Genomic DNA, 18,352 nt, shown 5'->3' with positions numbered 1-18,352 from the left:
GTTTACCTGAGTTTAGTTCACCTGAGTTTAGTTTACCTGTCATCATTAGTTTACATGAGGTTAGTTTACATGAGTTTAGTTCACCTGAGTTTAGTTTACCTGTCATCATTAGTTTACTTGAGGTTAGTTTACCTGAGGTTAGTTTACCTGAGTTTAGTTTACCTGACGTTAGTTTACCTGAGGTTAGTTTACCTGACGTTAGTTTACCTGAGTTTAGTTTACCTGTCATCATTAGTTTACATGAGGTTAGTTTACATGAGTTTAGTTCACCTGAGTTTAGTTTACCTGTCATCATTAGTTTACTTGAGGTTAGTTTACCTGAGGTTAGTTTACCTGAGTTTAGCTTACCTGACGTTAGTTTACCTGAGGTTAGTTTACCTGACGTTAGTTTACCTGAGGTTAGTTTACCTGACGTTAGTTTACCTGTCATCATTAGTTTACTTGCGGTTAGTTTACCTGAGATTAGTTTACCTGAGTTTAGTTTACCTGACGTTAGTTTACCTGTCATCATTAGTTTACCTGCGGTTAATTTACCTGAGTTTAGTTTACCTGAGTTTAGTTTGCCTGAGTTTAGTTTGCCTGACGTTAGTTTACCTGTCATCATTAGTTTACCTGAGTTTAGTTCACCTGAGTTTAGTTTACCTGTCATCAGTAGTTTACATGAGTTTAGTTCACCTGAGTTTAGTTTACCTGTCATCATTAGTTTACTTGAGGTTAGTTTACCTGAGGTTAGTTTACCTGAGTTTAGTTTACCTGACGTTAGTTTACCTGACGTTAGTTTACCTGACGTTAGTTTACCTGTCATCATTAGTTTACTTGAGTTTAGTTTACCTGAGTTTAGTTTACCTGAGTTGAGTTTACCTGTCATCATTAGTTTACCTGTGGTTAGTTTACCTGAGTTTAGTTTACCTGAGTTTAGTTTGCCTGTGTTTAGTTTACATGAGGTTAGTTTACCTGTCATCATTAGTTTACCTGAGGTTAGTTCACCTGAGGTTAGTTCACCTGACGTTAGTTTACCTGTCATCATTAGTTTACCTGAGGTTAGTTTACCTGCCCTAGGGACAATAGCAACACAAAGCTCCATTTGCAAAAAGCACTGCCACAACATGACCCTTTAATACCACCACTCATCAAATAAACACACAGAACATTAAATGACTATGTCACATAAGATTAACTTCGTAGAGGGATCCAGAGAAAACCACAGGTGGTGATGGTAACATTGTACATGGAACTGAAAACACAAGCCAACATCAGCAGTATGCAAGCCATGATGAAAGACTGAGTTTAACTACGTATATTAGAATGATGTGATGATAGAATGATCTGGAACAATGTGAGTGTGAATTCTTGCTGTGATATGAAACCTGTCAAATCTTTGATGTTAAAATGAAGCCAGGCTAGGAAGTAGATGGATGTAAAACATGCTGAGGTCTCCAGAGCTGGTGAGTGCTACTGTCATTCACTAGCTAATACCACATGGACAGTAGAACTAGCCGTGAACAGATCAACCCAGTCAGCCAGTAGCTACAGCTAGTTGGGAACAGCTGGTCAAGCAGAAAGGCAGCAGAGCTCTAGGTTCCTGTAGAGCCTGACTGTCACATCCGGCCCAGGCCACACAGACAGACAGGCCCAGGCCACACAGGCCCAGGCCACACAGACAGACAGGCCCAGGCCACACAGGCCCAGGCCACACAGACAGACAGACAGACAGACAGACAGACAGACAGACAGACAGACAGACAGACAGACAGACAGACAGACAGACAGACAGACAGACAGGCCACACAGACAGACAGCACATTGACAACAGCACAGGCCTCACTGGGGCAACACACCACTCAGTGCCACAAGCAGGCCAGGTACCTTCAGAATGACCCTCCGTCGGTACACCTTGGTGGTGACAGTCCGTTCCTCATCAGAGCTGGTCTCCTTATCTCTACCACCCTCCTGATGAACCAGGCAGGGTTAGGGCTCTGACTTCACAGTAACAACTATAGATCCTGACTGACATGTGGTTCAGAACAGCCCTGTCATAGATCCTGACTGACATGTGGTTCAGAACAGCCCTGTCATAGATCCTGTCTGACATGTGGTTCAGAACAGCCCTGTCATAGATCCTGTCTGACATGTGGTTCAGAACAGCCCTGTCATAGATCCTGTCTGACATGTGGTTCAGAACAGCCCTGTCATAGATCCTGTCTGACATGTGGTTCAGAACAGCCCTGTCATAGATCCTGACTGACATGTGGTTCAGAACAGCCCTGTCATAGATCCTGTCTGACATGTGGTTCAGAACAGCCCTGTCATAGATCCTGACTGACATGTGGTTCAGAACAGCCCTGTCATAGATCCTGTCTGACATGTGGTTCAGAACAGCCCTGTCATAGATCCTGTCTGACATGTGGTTCAGAACAGCCCTGTCATAGATCCTGTCTGACATGTGGTTCAGAACAGCCCTGTCATAGATCCTGTCTGACATGTGGTTCAGAACAGCCCTGTCATAGATCCTGACTGACATGTGGTTCAGAACAGCCCTGTCATAGATCCTGTCTGACATGTGGTTCAGAACAGCCCTGTCATAGATCCTGACTGACATGTGGTTCAGAACAGCCCTGTCATAGATCCTGACTGACATGTGGTTCAGAACAGCCCTGTCATAGATCCTGACTGACATGTGGTTCAGAACAGCCCTGTCATAGATCCTGACTGACATGTGGTTCAGAACAGCCCTGTCATAGATCCTGACTGACATGTGGTTCAGAACAGCCCTGTCATAGATCCTGTCTGACTTGTGGTTCAGAACAGCCCTGTCATAGATCCTGACTGACATGTGGTTCAGAACAGCCCTGTCATAGATCCTGTCTGACATGTGGTTCAGAACAGCCCTGTCATAGATCCTGTCTGACATGTGGTTCAGAACAGCCCTGTCATAGATGACAGGAATGATTTTAGATCCTGACTCAGAGGTTCGTCTTAAAGAAATACACTGTCCAGAAATACACTGTCCAGCCACAAGGGTTAAAAGTGAAGAAGTGAAGAAGATGCATTTGTTTTCCATCTTGATCCATTGAACGTGGTCTTCACCAGCTAGATATCAGACTACATTGGTCTTTCTCATAACACATAAACCTTGTGAGTGAGATGAGAACAGAAGAACAGCCATGTCCACAATAACAGCACAGAGTCATGGTGTGTAGAGTTACCTGGACTTTGTGCTGTGACCTCTGCACTCCTCCCTCCTCCTGCTGCTGCTCCTGGCTGCTTGGTCCTGCTGTGCTGTCCTCTTCCAGAGTCCTTCTGCTTCCCTCTTCCTGCCCTCCTTGTGACGCTGACGCCCTTCCCTCGTCCTCGACCTGGCCATGACCCTTCACCCCGTTGGATGAACCCTGGGCCTCTGGATGTGACCCGGGCTGGGACAGGAAGTCAGTGTGGTCTCCATTGGATTTCTCTGCTGGTCGGACAGGTGATGTCGTCAGGGAGTCCAGGGAATTCACAGGGCTTGGGGAGGAGGAGGGGAGACAGGGAGAGGAGAGAGGAAGGGGAAGAGAGGAGGGGGGAGGAAGGGGAGGAGAGGGGAAAGGGAAGAGAGGGAGAGGGAGGGTGAGAGAAGGGAGGGCAGAGGAGGAGGTGGGGAGACAGGGGAGGAGAGAGGAGGTGGGGAGACAGGGGAGGAGAGAGGAAGGGGAAGAAAGGAGGAGGGGGAGGGTGGGAGAGGGAGGGCCGGGGAGATTACTATTAGAATTAGAAAAACATTGTCCACGCAATGTGGAAATACACTACATGACAAAACGTATGTGGACACCTGCTCGTCAAACATCTCATTCCAGTTGGTCCTCCCTTTGCTGCTATAACAGCCTCCACTCTTCTGGGAAGGCCTTCCACTAGATGTTGGAACAGTTATGCAGGGCCTGGCTCGCAGTCGGCGTTTCAATTCATCCCAAAGGTGTTCGATGGGGTTGAAGTCAGGGCTCTGTGGAGCCAGTCAAGTTCTTCCACACCGATCTCAACAAACCATTTCTGTATAGACCTCACTTTGTGCACAGGGCCATTGTCATGCTGAAACAGGAGAGGACGTTCCCCAAACTGTTGCTACAACGTTGGAAGCACAGAATCATCTAGAATGTCATTGAATGCTGTAGCATTAAGATCTCTGTTCACTGGAACTAAGGGGAACGAACCATGAACCATTATTCCTCATCCACCAAACTTTACAGTTGGCACTATGCATTGGGGTAGGTAGCGTTCTCCTGGCATCCGCCAAAACCAGATTGATCTGTTGAACTCCCAGATGGTGAAGTGTGATTCATCACTCCAGAGAACGCGTTTCCACCATCCAGAGTCCAATAGCGGTGAGCTTTACACCACTCCAGCCAACGCTTGGCATCGCGCATGGTGATCTTAGGCTTGAGTGCGGCTTCTAGGCCATGAACCCCATTTCATGAAGCTCCCGACAAACAGTTCTTGTGCTGATGTTGCTTCAAGAGGCAGTTTGGAACTCGGTAGTGAGTGTTGCAACTGAGGACAGACGATTTTTACGCACTACGCCCTTCAGCACTTGGCCGTCCCCTTCTCTAAGCTTGAGTGGCCTTCCACTTCATAGCTGAGCCATTGTTGTTCCTAGATATTTCCACTCCCCAATATCAGCACTTACAGTTGACCAGGGCAGAGCTAGAAGGAAACATTTTTGACGAACTGACTTGTTGGAAAGGTGGCATCCTATGACGGTGTTACGTTGAAAGTCACTGAGCCAGTACAAGCCATTTTATTTGCAATGTTTGTCTATGGAGATTGCATGTCTGTGTGCTGATGTTATCCACCTGTCAGCAGGTGTGGCTGAAATAGTGAAACCAGTCATCTGAAAGGTCCACATACTTCTGGTGATGTAGTGTATGTCTTGGGCTTCACCACATATAAACAGACTTTATTAAAGAGACCAAAATAATGCTGTCATGACTGAGATGACGAAGAGGGAATGTTCTTCAGAGTAAAGTTCTGCCTGGTGTATAATAACATGGATACTGTATATACAACATTATTAATGTTGAATAATAATATGAGATCCTACCTGGTGTCCTGGAGGTCGTGGCCCTCAGCACTCAGACTGCGGCCAGGTGTCGGGGGCTCCACGTTCACACTGGACGTCTCACTGTGCCAACCTGCAGGTGATGACATCACATCTTTGTCTGCCTGCTGAACCTGAGACAAGATGGCGTTTATCCTTTCCTCCGTCATCTCCTCGTCCTCCGAGCCTTCCTCCAGCCCCATCTCCTCCAACAGAGACTTTAACTTCTCCTCACTCAACTCCCCCTCCTCCTTCTCTTCCCCGGGAGGACCAGACACACCACCCTCTACCCCCTCTCCCCCCAGGGCAGGCCTAAAGCCTAGGGTCTCTGATGGGTCTCCTCTGGCTCCAGCCAGCCACTCATCCTCCCTGACCACCCCCTGAGGAAGATCAATCTGATGTATCAGCATCCCCATGTCAACATCCTGCTCAGCCTCCTCTCTCAGCCCTGCCTCCCTGTTATGGGGCTTGTATGAGGCCACTGACTCTCTGCTAACCCCTGTGTCATCTTCAGTGGAGGTCACTTTAGGGCCCCCGCCTTCCCCAGCACTCTCCCCGGCGCCCTTCCCGGCTCCCCGGGAGTCTAGAGGTCCAGAGGTGTCTTCCTCTACCACCATTGTGGGGGATTGAGCATGGGAGGCGGGGCCTGGGGTGCTGGTGGTCTGGGTGAGTGACAAGTCACATGGTCGAGTGGGCGTTCTAGAGGGGGAGTCTAGGCCAGCGTCCTCGTCAAAGAAGTGGTCGCTGCTTAGCGGGGTGGGGGGCTGACAGATCAAACCTGTGGGGGTCTGAAGCTCCAGCTGGATGCTGCTGGAACCTGGATGAGATAACCACAACACAGTGGAGCTGAGATGGAGGGACACAACAACATGAAGACACTCAGCATGTACAGGAGGAAGGAGGATGGAGGGACACAACAACATGAAGACACTCAGCATGTACAGGAGGAAGGAGGATGGAGGGACACAACAACATGAAGACACTCAGCATGTACAGGAGGAAGGAGGATGGAGGGACACAACAACATGAAGACACTCAGCATGTACAGGAGGAAGGAGGATGGAGGGACACAACAACATGAAGACACTCAGCATGTACAGGAGGAAGGAGGATGGAGGGACACAACAACATGAAGACACTCAGCATGTACAGGAGGAAGGAGGATGGAGGGACACAACAACATGAAGACACTCAGCATGTACAGGAGGAAGGAGGATGGAGGGACACAACAACATGAAGACACTCAGCATGTACAGGAGGAAGGAGGATGGAGGGACACAACAACATGAAGACACTCAGCATGTACAGGAGGAAGGAGGATGGAGGGACACAACAACATGAAGACACTCAGCATGTACAGGAGGAAGGAGGATGGAGGAAGGAAGGAAGGAGTGCTGTTCATATAATACTGCCACCTGCAGATAATCACTGACTTATACTCTTATAACAGACAGGCAAGCTGTTAGCATTCAGCCTAGCAGGTAGCAGGTAGCTAGCAGTTCTTTACATGGCTCATCTGCAAATGGCCTGTTGGAATACAGGCCTGGATATGACTTGATAATTAATGAGTTTAGTCAACAAGTAATCTGTGATGTTAATCACATGGATATGTAAGTACAGAGGATGAGCAGTGAAAAATAAGGAACTACATATAGACCTGTAGTTCCTATATACATACCTAATATATAGGGGGGTGGGGCCTAAGGAGGGACTACATATAGACCTGTAGTTACTATATACATACCGAATATATAGGGGGGCGGGGCCTAAGGAGGGACTACATATAGACCTGTAGTTACTATATACATACCTAATATATAGGGGGTGGGGCCTAACGAGGGACTACATATAGACCTGTAGTTCCCATATACATACCGAATATATAGGGGGGCGGGGCCTAAGGAGGGACTACATACAGACCTGTAGTTCCCATATACATACCTAATATATAGGGGCGGGGCCTAAGGAGGGACTACATATAGACCTGTAGTTCCCATATACATACCTAATATATAGGGGGGGCGGGGCCTAACGAGGGACTACATATAGACCTGTAGTTACTATATACATACCTAATATATAGGGGGGCGGGGCCTAAGGAGGGACTACATATAGACCTGTAGTTCCCATATACATACCTAATATATAGGGGGGCGGGGCCTACGGAGGGACTACATATAGACCTGTAGTTCCCATATACATACCTAATATATAGGGGGGGCGGGGCCTAAGGAGGGACTACATATAGACCTGTAGTTACTATATACATACCGAATATATAGGGGGGTGGGGCCTAACGAGGGACTACATATAGACCTGTAGTTACTATATACATACCTAATATATAGGGGGGCGGGGCCTAAGGAGGGACTACATACAGACCTGTAGTTACTATATACATACCTAATATATAGGGGGCGGGGCCTAAGGAGTGACTACATATAGACCTGTAGTTACTATATACATACCGAATATATAGGGGGCGGGGCCTAAGGACCAACTACATATAGACCTATAGTTCCTATATACATACCTAATATATAGGGGGGCGGGGCCTAACGAGTGACTACATATAGACCTATAGTTACTATATACATACCTAATATATAGGGGGAGGGGGCTAAGGAGGAACTACATATAGACCTATAGTTCCTATATACATACCTAATATATAGGGGGGCGGGGCCTAACGAGTGACTACATATAGACCTGTAGTTACTATATACATACCTAATATATAGGGGGCGGGGCCTAAGGAGTGACTACATATAGACCTGTAGTTACCATATACATACCTAATATATAGGGGGCGGGGCCTAAGGAGGGACCACATATAGACCTGTAGTTACTATATACATACCTAATATATAGGGGGGCGGGGCCTAACGAGTGACTACATATAGACCTGTAGTTACTATATACATACCTAATATATAGGGGGGCGGGGCCTAAGGAGGGACCACATATAGACCTGTAGTTACTATATACATACCTAATATATAGGGGGGCGGGGCCTAAGGAGGGACCACATATAGACCTGTAGTTACTATATACATACCTAATATATAGGGGGGCGGGGCCTAAGGAGGGACCACATATAGACCTGTAGTTACTATATACATACCTAATATATAGGGGGAGGGGGCCTAAGGAGGGACCACATATAGACCTGTAGTTACTATATACATACCTAATATATAGAGGGGCGGGGCCTAAGGAGGGACTACATATAGACCTGTAGTTACTATATACATACCTAATATATAGGGGGGCTAAGGAGCGGGGTATGACAACAAGGAGCACAAGGGGACAAGGTGAGGAAGAAGGGGTAGCAGCAAGACATTTAGGAACTATCAAAGATGTCCTATGGACAGATCAGGAACTATCAGATACTACTGTAAGGTCCTATGGACAGATCAGGAACTATCAGATACTACTGTAAGGTCCTATGGACAGATCAGGAACTATCAGATACTACTGTAAGATCCTATGGACAGATCAGGAACTATCAGATACTACTGTAAGGTCCTATGGACAGATCAGGAACTATCAGATACTACTGTAAGGTCCTATGGACAGATCAGAAACTATCACAGATACTACTGTAAGGTCCTATGGACAGATCAGGAACTATCAGATACTACTGTAAGGTCCTATGGACAGATCAGGAACTATCACAGATACTACTGTAAGGTCCTATGGACAGATCAGGAACTATCACAGATACTACTGTAAGGTCCTATGGACAGATCAGAAACTATCAGATACTACTGTAAGGTCCTATGGACAGATCAGGAACTATCAGATACTACTGTAAGGTCCTATGGACAGATCAGGAACTATCAGATACTACTGTAAGGTCCTATGGACAGATCAGGAACTATCACATATACTACTGTAAGGTCCTATGGACAGATCAGGAACTATCAGATACTACTGTAAGGTCCTATGGACAGATCAGAAACTATCAGATACTACTGTAAGGTCCTATGGACAGATCAGGAACTATCACAGATACTACTGTAAGATCCTATGGACAGATCAGGAACTATCACAGATACTACTGTAAGGTCCTATGGACAGATCAGGAACTATCAGATACTACTGGAAGGTCCTATGGACAGATCAGGAACTATCAGATACTACTGTAAGATCCTATGGACAGATCAGGAACTATCACAGATACTACTGTAAGGTCCTATGGACAGATCAGGAACTATCAGATACTACTGCAAGGTCCTATGGACAGATCAGGAACTATCAGATACTACTGTAAGATCCTATTGACAGATGAAAAGACAAACAAAATGTTAGTCAGACAAGACTTGGTTGAAAGTGAATGAAAATTAGTGGATGAAAATTCAATGTGACTGTAACTTCTGTTTATGTAGCTGCAGTTGAGGAAGAGCGCTACAGCCAGAACCTAACAGCTAGCATTGTTAGCTTCACATTAGCCTAGCATTGCTAGTTTAGCGTTGTTAGCCTAGTGTTAGCCTAGCGTTGTTAGCCTAGTGTTATTAGCAGAACTACTAAGACTGAGGGAGCAGCCACACAAGGCTGTAGCAGAGCTGCCAACAGTCCAGTTAGGTACAGTATGTTGGATGGAGGGTGAGAGCACAGCTGAGGGTGTCAGCAGGGAGGGAGGGGCAGGTAGCAGGTTAGCAGGAAGGGGTTAGGTGGTCTGGTTCAGCAGAGTTAGAAGCAAGATAACTGCAGGGTAGGAAGGCTCAGAGAAACCAGAGGTACTAACTAATGGCCTAAGCAGCTCTAACAGCCCTATAACAAGCAGAGGTCCCTTAAAGCCACAGTCATGCTGTCAGAACAGAAACGTGAGCAGTACCATAACACACCGCTATCTAACAGAACAGGAGAGGGTTAGTACCACAACACACCGCTATCTAACAGAACAGGAGAGGGTTAGTACCATAACACACCGCTATCTAACAGAACAGGAGAGGGTTAGTACCACAACACACTGCTATCTAACAGAACAGGAGAGGGTTAGTACCACAACACACCGCTATCTAACAGAACAGGAGAGGGTTAGTACCACAACACACCGCTATCTAACAGAACAGGAGAGGGTTAGTACCACAACACACCGCTATCTAACAGAACAGGAGAGGGTTAGTACCACAACACACCGCTATCTAACAGAACAGGAGAGGGTTAGTACCACAACACACCGCTATCTAACAGAACAGGAGAGGGTTAGTACCACAACACACCACAACAGACAGGAACCATTTGCCATATAAATTGGTTAACATAATAATGTTTTCATGTACTTGACAATCAAATTGTGAATAAAATATTATTTGGCGAGAAATGTGACAAATGTAGTGTGTTAAACATTACTGTATTTTTTTCAATCAGTATTCACACCATAACTAACTATACACACCATAACTAACTATACACACCATAACTAACTACACACACCATAACTAACTATACACACCATAACTAACTATACACACCATAACTAACTACACACACCATAACTAACTATACACACCATAACTAACTACACACACCATAACTAACTATACACACCATAACTAACTACACACACCATAACTAACTACACACACCATAACTAACTACACACACCATAACTAACTATACACACCATAACTAACTATACACACCATAACTAACTATACACACCATAACTAACTATACACACACCATAACTATTATAGAACAAAATACCAACCAAATCTTTAACCCAACTGAATGAAATAAACGTTGCTCTCATGGTCACATTAAGAAAATATTAATTTTAATTTACCTTTACTTTACCTACTAGGCAAGTCAGTTAAGAACAAATTCTTATTTTCAATGACGGCCTAGGAACAGTGGGTTAACTGGGGCAGAACGACAGATTTGTACCTTGTCAGCTCGGGGATTCGAACTTGCAACCCTTCGGTTACTAGTCCAACACTCTAACCACTAGGCTACCCTGCCGCCCCATAGATCAGATTAGTGTGTAGGTTAGTTGTGATTCCTCAGAGGCTTGTTAAGTAGCATGATATTTTATACTGTACACAACATAAAATACAGTCACACATACAGTAGTAGAGTTGTAATGCCCCCTGACAGGGTTAACACACGGCAACGTTTGAAAAGTATCAGTGTTGATTGATTTCAAGGGGCATATAAAATATAAATATAAAATCAACATCTAATTTGTCATCATCATGTTCAGATTGGCTCTACATTTGACTCGTTTAGCCAGATTGGCTCTACGTTTGACTCGTTTAGCCAGATTGGCTCTACGTTTGACTCGTTTAGCCAGATTGGCTCTACGTTTGACTCGTTTAGCCAGATTGGCTCTACGTTTGACTAGTTTAGCCAGATTGGCTCTACGTTTGACTAGTTTAGCCAGATTGGCTCTACGTTTGACTAGTTTAGGCAGATTGGCTCTACGTTTGACTAGTTTAGCCTGATTGGTTCTACGTTTGACTAGTTTAGCCAGATTGGCTCTACGTTTGACTCGTTTAGCCAGATTGGCTCTACGTTTGACTAGTTTAGCCTGATTGGTTCTACGTTTGACTAGTTTAGCCAGATTGGCTCTACGTTTGACTAGTTTAGCCAGATTGGTTCTACGTTTGACTCGTTTAGCCAGATTGGCTCTACGTTTGACTCGTTTAGCCAGATTGGCTCTACGTTTGACTCGTTTAGCCAGATTGGCTCTACGTTTGACTAGTTTAGCCTGATTGGTTCTACGTTTGACTAGTTTAGCCAGATTGGCTCTACGTTTGACTCGTTTAGCCAGATTGGCTCTACGTTTGACTAGTTTAGCCTGATTGGTTCTACGTTTGACTAGTTTAGCCAGATTGGCTCTACGTTTGACTAGTTTAGCCAGATTGGTTCTACGTTTGACTCGTTTAGCCAGATTGGCTCTACGTTTGACTCGTTTAGCCAGATTGGCTCTACGTTTGACTAGTTTAGCCTGATTGGTTCTACGTTTGACTAGTTTAGCCAGATTGGCTCTACGTTTGAATAGTTTAGCCAGATTGGTTCTACGTTTGACTCGTTTAGCCAGATTGGCTCTACGTTTGACTCGTTTAGCCAGATTGGTTCTACGTTTGACTCGTTTAGCCAGATTGGTTCTACGTTTGACTCGTTTAGCCAGATTGGCTCTACGTTTGACTCGTTTAGCCAGATTGGCTCTACGTTTGACTAGTTTAGCCTGATTGTCTCTATGTTTGACTCATTTAGCCAGATTGGCTCTACGTTTGACTAGTTTAGCCAGATTGGTTCTACGTTTGACTCGTTTAGCCAGATTGGCTTTACGTTTGACTAGTTTAGCCAGATTGGCTCTACGTTTGACTCGTTTAGCCAGATTGGCTCTACGTTTGACTAGTTTAGCCAGATTGGCTCTACGTTTGACTAGTTTAGCCAGATTGGCTCTACGTTTGACTAGTTTAGCCAGATTGGCTCTATGTTTGACTAGTTTAGCCAGATTGGCTCTACGTTTGACTAGTTTAGCCAGATTGGTTCTACGTTTGACTAGTTTAGCCATATTGGCTCTACGTTTGACTAGTTTAGCCAGATTGGCTCTACGTTCGACTCGTTTAGCCAGGTTGGCTCTACGTTCGACTAGTTTAGCCAGATTGGCTCTACGTTCGACTCGTTTAGCCTGATTGGCTCTACGTTCGACTAGTTTAGCCAGATTGGCTCTACGTTCGACTCGTTTAGCCTGATTGGCTCTACGTTCGACTAGTTTAGCTAGATTGGCTCTACGTTCGACTCGTTTAGCCTGATTGGCTCTACGTTCGACTCGTTTAGCCTGATTGGCTCTACGTTTGACTTGTTTAGCCTGATTGGCTCTACGTTTGACTTGTTTAGCCTGATTGGCTCTACGTTTGACTCGTTTAGCCAAGATTGGGTCTATGTTCGACTAGTTTAGACTGGCTGGTTCTGTAAGAAGGAGAGGTAAAGAGAGAGACAGAGTTCAGCTAGATGGGGCTAAACTTTACCATCACACTGATCCAGGAAAACTGCGTTATCATCAGCAAAACATCTTGTGCCTGAAATGTTACCATAGTCAAATATTGGCCCTTCCAGCAATGTCACAATATCCATCCGATTGATCTTAGTCAGGACCTCTGTAAGGGAATCCGCTAAAGTGAGACAGAAACAGGCAAACTGGTTAATACACTACATACAGCAATACACAACACTGTTACATCCTACCCACATTCTAAACAAAACAACACTATTACATCCTACCCACATTCTAAACAAAACAACACTATTACATCCTACCCACATTCTAAACAAAACAACACTATTACATCCTACCCACATTCTAAACAAAACAACACTATTACATCCTACCCACATTCTAAACAAAACAACACTATTACCCCCTACCCACGTTCTAAACAAAACAACACTATTACATCCTACCCACGTTCTAAACAAAACAACACTATTACATCCTACCCACGTTCTAAACAAAACAAAACAACACTATTACATCCTACCCACGTTCTAACAAAACAACACTATTACATCCTACCCACGTTCTAAACAAAACAGCACTATTACATCCTACCCACGTTCTAAACAAAACAACACTATTACATCCTACCCACGTTCTAAACAAAACAACACTATTACCCCCTACCCACGTTCTAAACAAAACAACACTGTTACATCCTACCCACGTTCTAAACAAAACAACACTATTACATCCTACCCACGTTCTAAACAAAACAACACTATTACATCCTACCCACGTTCTAACAAAACAACACTATTACATCCTACCCACGTTCTAAACAAAACAACACTATTACCCCCTACCCACGTTCTAAACAAAACAACACTATTACATCCTACCCACGTTCTAAACAAAACAACACTATTACATCCTACCCACGTTCTAAACAAAACAACACTATTACATCCTACCCACGTTCTAAACAAAACAACACTATTACATCCTACCCACGTTCTAAACAAAACAACACTATTACATCCTACCCACGTTCTAAACAAAACAACACTATTACATCCTACCCACGTTCTAAACAACACTATTACATCCTACCCACGTTCTAAACAAAACAACACTATTACATCCTACCCACGTTCTAAACAAAACAACACTATTACATCCTACCCACGTTCTAAACAAAACAACACTATTACATCCTACCCATGTTCTAAACAAAACAACACTATTACATCCTACCCACGTTCTAACAAAACAACACTATTACATCCTACCCATGTTCTAACAAAACAACACTATTACATCCTACCCACGTTCTAACAAAACAACACTATTACATCCTACCCACGTTCAAACAAAACAACACTATTACATCAAAACCATGTTCTAAACAAAACAACACTATTACATCCTACCCACGTTCTAAACAAAACAACACTATTACATCCTACCCACGTTCTAAACAAAACAACACTATTACATCCTACCCACGTTCTAAACAAAACAACACTATTACATCCTACCCACGTTCTAAACAAAACAACACTATTACATCCTACCCACGTTCTAAACAAAACAACACTATTACATCCTACCCACGTTCTAACAAAACAACACTATTACATCCTACCCACGTTCTAAACAAAACAACACTATTACCTCCTACCCATGTTCTAAACAAAACAACACTATTACATCCTACCCACGTTCTAAACAAAACAACACTATTACATCCTACCCACGTTCTAAACAAAACAACACTATTACATCCTACCCATGTTCTAAACAAAACAACACTATTACATCCTACCCACGTTCTAAACAAAACAACACTATTACATCCTACCCACGTTCTAAACAAAACAACACTATTACCCCCTACCCACGTTCTAAACAAAACAACACTATTAACCCCTACCCACTTTCTACAGTCAGACAGGGCTAGTTCTCTACAGTCAGACAGGGCTGGTTCTCTACAGACAGGGCTGGTTCTCTATAGTCAGACAGGGCTAGTTCTCTACAGTCAGACAGGGCTGGTTCTCTACAGTCAGACAGGGCTGGTTCTCTATAGTCAGACAGGGCTGGTTCTCTACAGTCAGACAGGGCTGGTTCTCTGACCTGAGACAGCTCTGTGTAGAGTAATGACCTGAGACAGCTCTGTGTAGTGTAATGACCTGAGACACCTCTGTGTAGAGTAATGACCTGAGACAGCTCTGTGTAGTGTAATGACCTGAGACAGCTCTGTGTAGAGTAATGACCTGAGACAGCTCTGTGTAGTGTAATGACCTGAGACAGCTCTGTGTTCTCTAATGACCTGAGACAGCTCTGGTTCTGTAATGACCTGAGACAGCTCTGTGTAATGACCTGAGACAGCTCTGTGTAGAGTAATGACCTGAGACAGCTCTGTGTAATGACCTGAGACACCTCTGTGTAGAGTACTGACCTGAGACAGCTCTGTGTAGTGTAATGACCTGAGACACCTCTGTGTAGAGTAATGACCTGAGACAGCTCTGTGTAGTGTAATGACCTGAGACAGCTCTGTGTAGAGTAATGACCTGAGACAGCTCTGTGTAGTGTAATGACCTGAGACAGCTCTGTGTAGAGTAATGACCTGAGACAGCTCTGTGTAGTGTAATGACCTGAGACAGCTCTGTGTAATGACCTGAGACAGCTCTGTGTAGAGTAATGACCTGAGACAGCTCTGTGTAATGACCTGAGACAGCTCTGTGTAGAGTAATGACCTGAGACAGCTCTGTGTAATGACCTGAGACAGCTCTGTGTAGAGTAATGACCTGAGACAGCTCTGTGTAATGACCTGAGACAGCTCTGTGTAATGACCTGAGACAGCTCTGTGTAATGACCTGAGACAGCTCTGTGTAATGACCTGAGACAGCTCTGTGTAATGACCTGAGACAGCTCTGTGTAATGACATGAGACAGCTCTGTGTAGAGTAATGACCTGAGACAGCTCTGTGTAGAGTAATGTCCTGAGACAGCTCTGTGTAGAGTAATGACCTGAAACAGCTCTGTGTAGAGTAATGACCTGAGACAGCTCTGTGTAATGACCTGAGACAGCTCTGTGTAGAGTAATGACCTGAGACAGCTCTGTGTAATGACCTGAGACAGCTCTGTGTAGAGTAATGACCTGAGACAGCTCTGTGTAATGACCTGAGACAGCTCTGTGTAGAGTAATGACCTGAGACAGCTCTGTGTAATGACCTGAGACACCTCTGTGTAGAGTACTGACCTGAGACAGCTCTGTGTAGAGTAATGACCTGAGACAGCTCTGTGTAATGACCTGAGACAGCTCTGTGTAGAGTAATGACCTGAGACAGCTCTGTGTAATGACCTGAGACAGCTCTGTGTAGAGTAATGACCTGAAACAGCTCTGTGTAGAGTAATGACCTGAGACAGCTCTGTGTAATGACCTGAGACAGCTCTGTGTAATGACCTGAGACAGCTCTGTGTAATGACCTGAGACAGCTCTGTGTAGTGACCTGAGACAGCTCTGTGTAGAGTAATGACCTGAGACACCTCTGTGTAGAGTAATGACCTGAGACAGCTCTGTGTAATGACCTGAGACAGCTCTGTGTAATGACCTGAGACAGCTCTGTGTAGAGTAATGACCTGAGACAGCTCTGTGTAATGACCTGAGACAGCTCTGTGTAATGACCTGAGACAGCTCTGTGTAATGACCTGAGACAGCTCTGTGTAGTGCCCTGTGCAGTGCTACTGTTTTCAGTAGTGACTAGTTACATAAAACAAGCCTTCAATTCAGGGAGGAAATGGGATACCTACTTGTGGCATTTTTACCATCTCTGCTAACCCATTTCTTTAAAAGCATGAAACTCTGAGTGGTCAGAGAGTTGGGGTTATCCACGCGGATGTGATTGATCTCATCTACGGAGAAATCCATTTCCCTGGCAAGCTCTGAAACAGAAACACATTAAATATGGATTAGCCTCCTCTCCTCCCTGTTCTCTCCCCCTCCTCTCCTCCCTGTTCTCTCCCCCTCCTCTCCTCCCTGTTCTCTCCCCCTCCTCTCCTCCCTGTTCTCTCCCCCTCCTCTCCTCCCTGTTCTCTCCCCCTCCTCTCCTCCCTGTTCTCTCCCCCTCCTCTCCTCCCTGTTCTCTCCCCCTCCTCTCCTCCCTGTTCTCTCCCCCTCCTCTCCTCCCTGTTCTCTCCCCCTCCTCTCCTCCCTGTTCTCTCCCCCTCCTCTCCTCCCTGTTCTCTCCCCCTCCTCTCCTCCCTGTTCTCTCCCCCTCCTCTCCTCCCTGTTCTCTCCCCCTCCTCTCCTCCCTGTTCTCTCCCCCTCCTCTCCTGTCTTCATTTGTTTGCTATCGTTTCCTCTTCTCTTTCCTCCTCTCCTCCCTGTTCTCTCCCCCTCCTCTCCTGTCTTCATTTGTTTGCTATCGTCTCCTCTTCTCTTTCCTCCTCTCCTCCCTGTTCTCTCCCCCTCCTCTCCTGTCTTCATTTTCTTTGTTATCCTCTCCTCCTCTCTTTTCCTCTCCTGCCTTCATTTGTTTGCTATAGTCTCCTCCTCTCTTTCCTCTCCTCCTCTCTTTCCTCCCCTCCTCTCTTTCCTCCCCTCCTCTCCTTCCCCCTCCTCTCTTTGTTTCCTTTGCTTTCCTCTCCTCCTCTCTTTCCTCCCCTCCTCTCCTTCCCCCTCCTCTCTTTGTTTCCTTTGCTTTCCTCTCCTCCTCTCTTTCCTCCCCTCCTCTCTTTCCTCTCCTCCTCTCTTTCCTCCCCTCCTCTCTTTCCTCCCCTCCTCTCCTTCCCCCTCCTGTCTTTGTTTTCTTTGCTTTCCTCTCCTCCTCTCTTTCCTCCCCCTCCTCTCCTGTCTTCATCTTTGTTCCTCCCTCCTCTCTTTCCTCCCCTCTTCTTTTCCCTCCAGTCTTTGTTTCCTTTGCTTTCCTCTCCTCCTCTCTTTCCTCCCCTCCTCTCTTTCCTCCCCTCCTCTCCTTCCCCCTCCTGTCTTTGTTTTCTTTGCTTTCCTCTCCTCCTCTCTTTCCTCCCCTCCTCTCTTTCCTCCCCTCCTCTCTTTCCTCCCCTCTTCTTCCCCCTCCTGTCTTTGTTTCCTTTGCTTTCCTCTCCTCCTCTCTTTCCTCCCCTCCTCTCTTTCCTCCCCTCCTCTCCTTCCCCCTCCTGTCTTTGTTTTCTTTGCTTTCCTCTCCTCCTCTCTTTCCTCCCCTCCTCTCTTTCCTCCCCTCCTCTCTTTCCTCCCCTCTTCTTCCCCCTCCTGTCTTTGTTTCCTTTGCTTTCCTCTCCTCCTCTCTTTCCTCCCCTCCTCTCTTTCCTCCCCTCCTCTCCTTCCCC

General features: G+C 45.5%; 1 protein-coding gene and 2 long non-coding RNA genes across 6 annotated transcripts in view; all 3 read right to left on the bottom strand.

Moving 5' to 3' along the window:
• Positions 1-18,352, bottom strand: part of LOC118382629 (ankyrin-3-like) — a gene marked incomplete at its 5' end in the record, with an annotated part of 106,151 nt that overhangs the window by 12,145 nt on the left and 75,654 nt on the right. The window contains 5 exon segments of the mRNA XM_052500491.1: positions 1,867-1,950; positions 3,207-3,501; positions 5,069-5,882; positions 13,054-13,197; positions 16,835-16,966. Of these exon segments, the coding sequence (XP_052356451.1) occupies positions 1,867-1,950; positions 3,207-3,501; positions 5,069-5,882; positions 13,054-13,197; positions 16,835-16,966 (1,469 nt within the window).
• LOC127917113 (uncharacterized) lies at positions 70-951 on the bottom strand. Of its 2 annotated transcripts, XR_008096969.1 has the most exons (4): positions 940-951; positions 817-909; positions 394-612; positions 70-207 (listed from the first exon to the last, which is right to left on the bottom strand). It is a non-coding gene; the product is annotated as an uncharacterized LOC127917113 (long non-coding RNA). The 2 variants fall into 2 exon arrangements; XR_008096970.1 differs by lacking the exons at positions 817-909; positions 940-951 and adding an exon at positions 691-763 and having other exon boundaries at positions 394-642.
• LOC127917114 (uncharacterized) lies at positions 15,508-16,677 on the bottom strand. Of its 3 annotated transcripts, none has more exons than XR_008096972.1 (3): positions 16,664-16,677; positions 16,335-16,413; positions 15,508-16,232 (listed from the first exon to the last, which is right to left on the bottom strand). It is a non-coding gene; the product is annotated as an uncharacterized LOC127917114 (long non-coding RNA). The 3 variants fall into 3 exon arrangements; XR_008096973.1 differs by having other exon boundaries at positions 15,508-16,181; XR_008096971.1 differs by having other exon boundaries at positions 15,508-15,852; positions 16,284-16,413; positions 16,664-16,675.

Source organism: Oncorhynchus keta, unplaced genomic scaffold (genome assembly GCF_023373465.1).
Source record: "Oncorhynchus keta strain PuntledgeMale-10-30-2019 unplaced genomic scaffold, Oket_V2 Un_contig_10774_pilon_pilon, whole genome shotgun sequence".
NCBI classification, from domain to species: domain Eukaryota; kingdom Metazoa; phylum Chordata; class Actinopteri; order Salmoniformes; family Salmonidae; genus Oncorhynchus; species Oncorhynchus keta.
The sequence above is the reverse complement of the archived record's forward strand: the minus strand, read 5'-3'. Positions and strand labels throughout refer to the sequence as shown.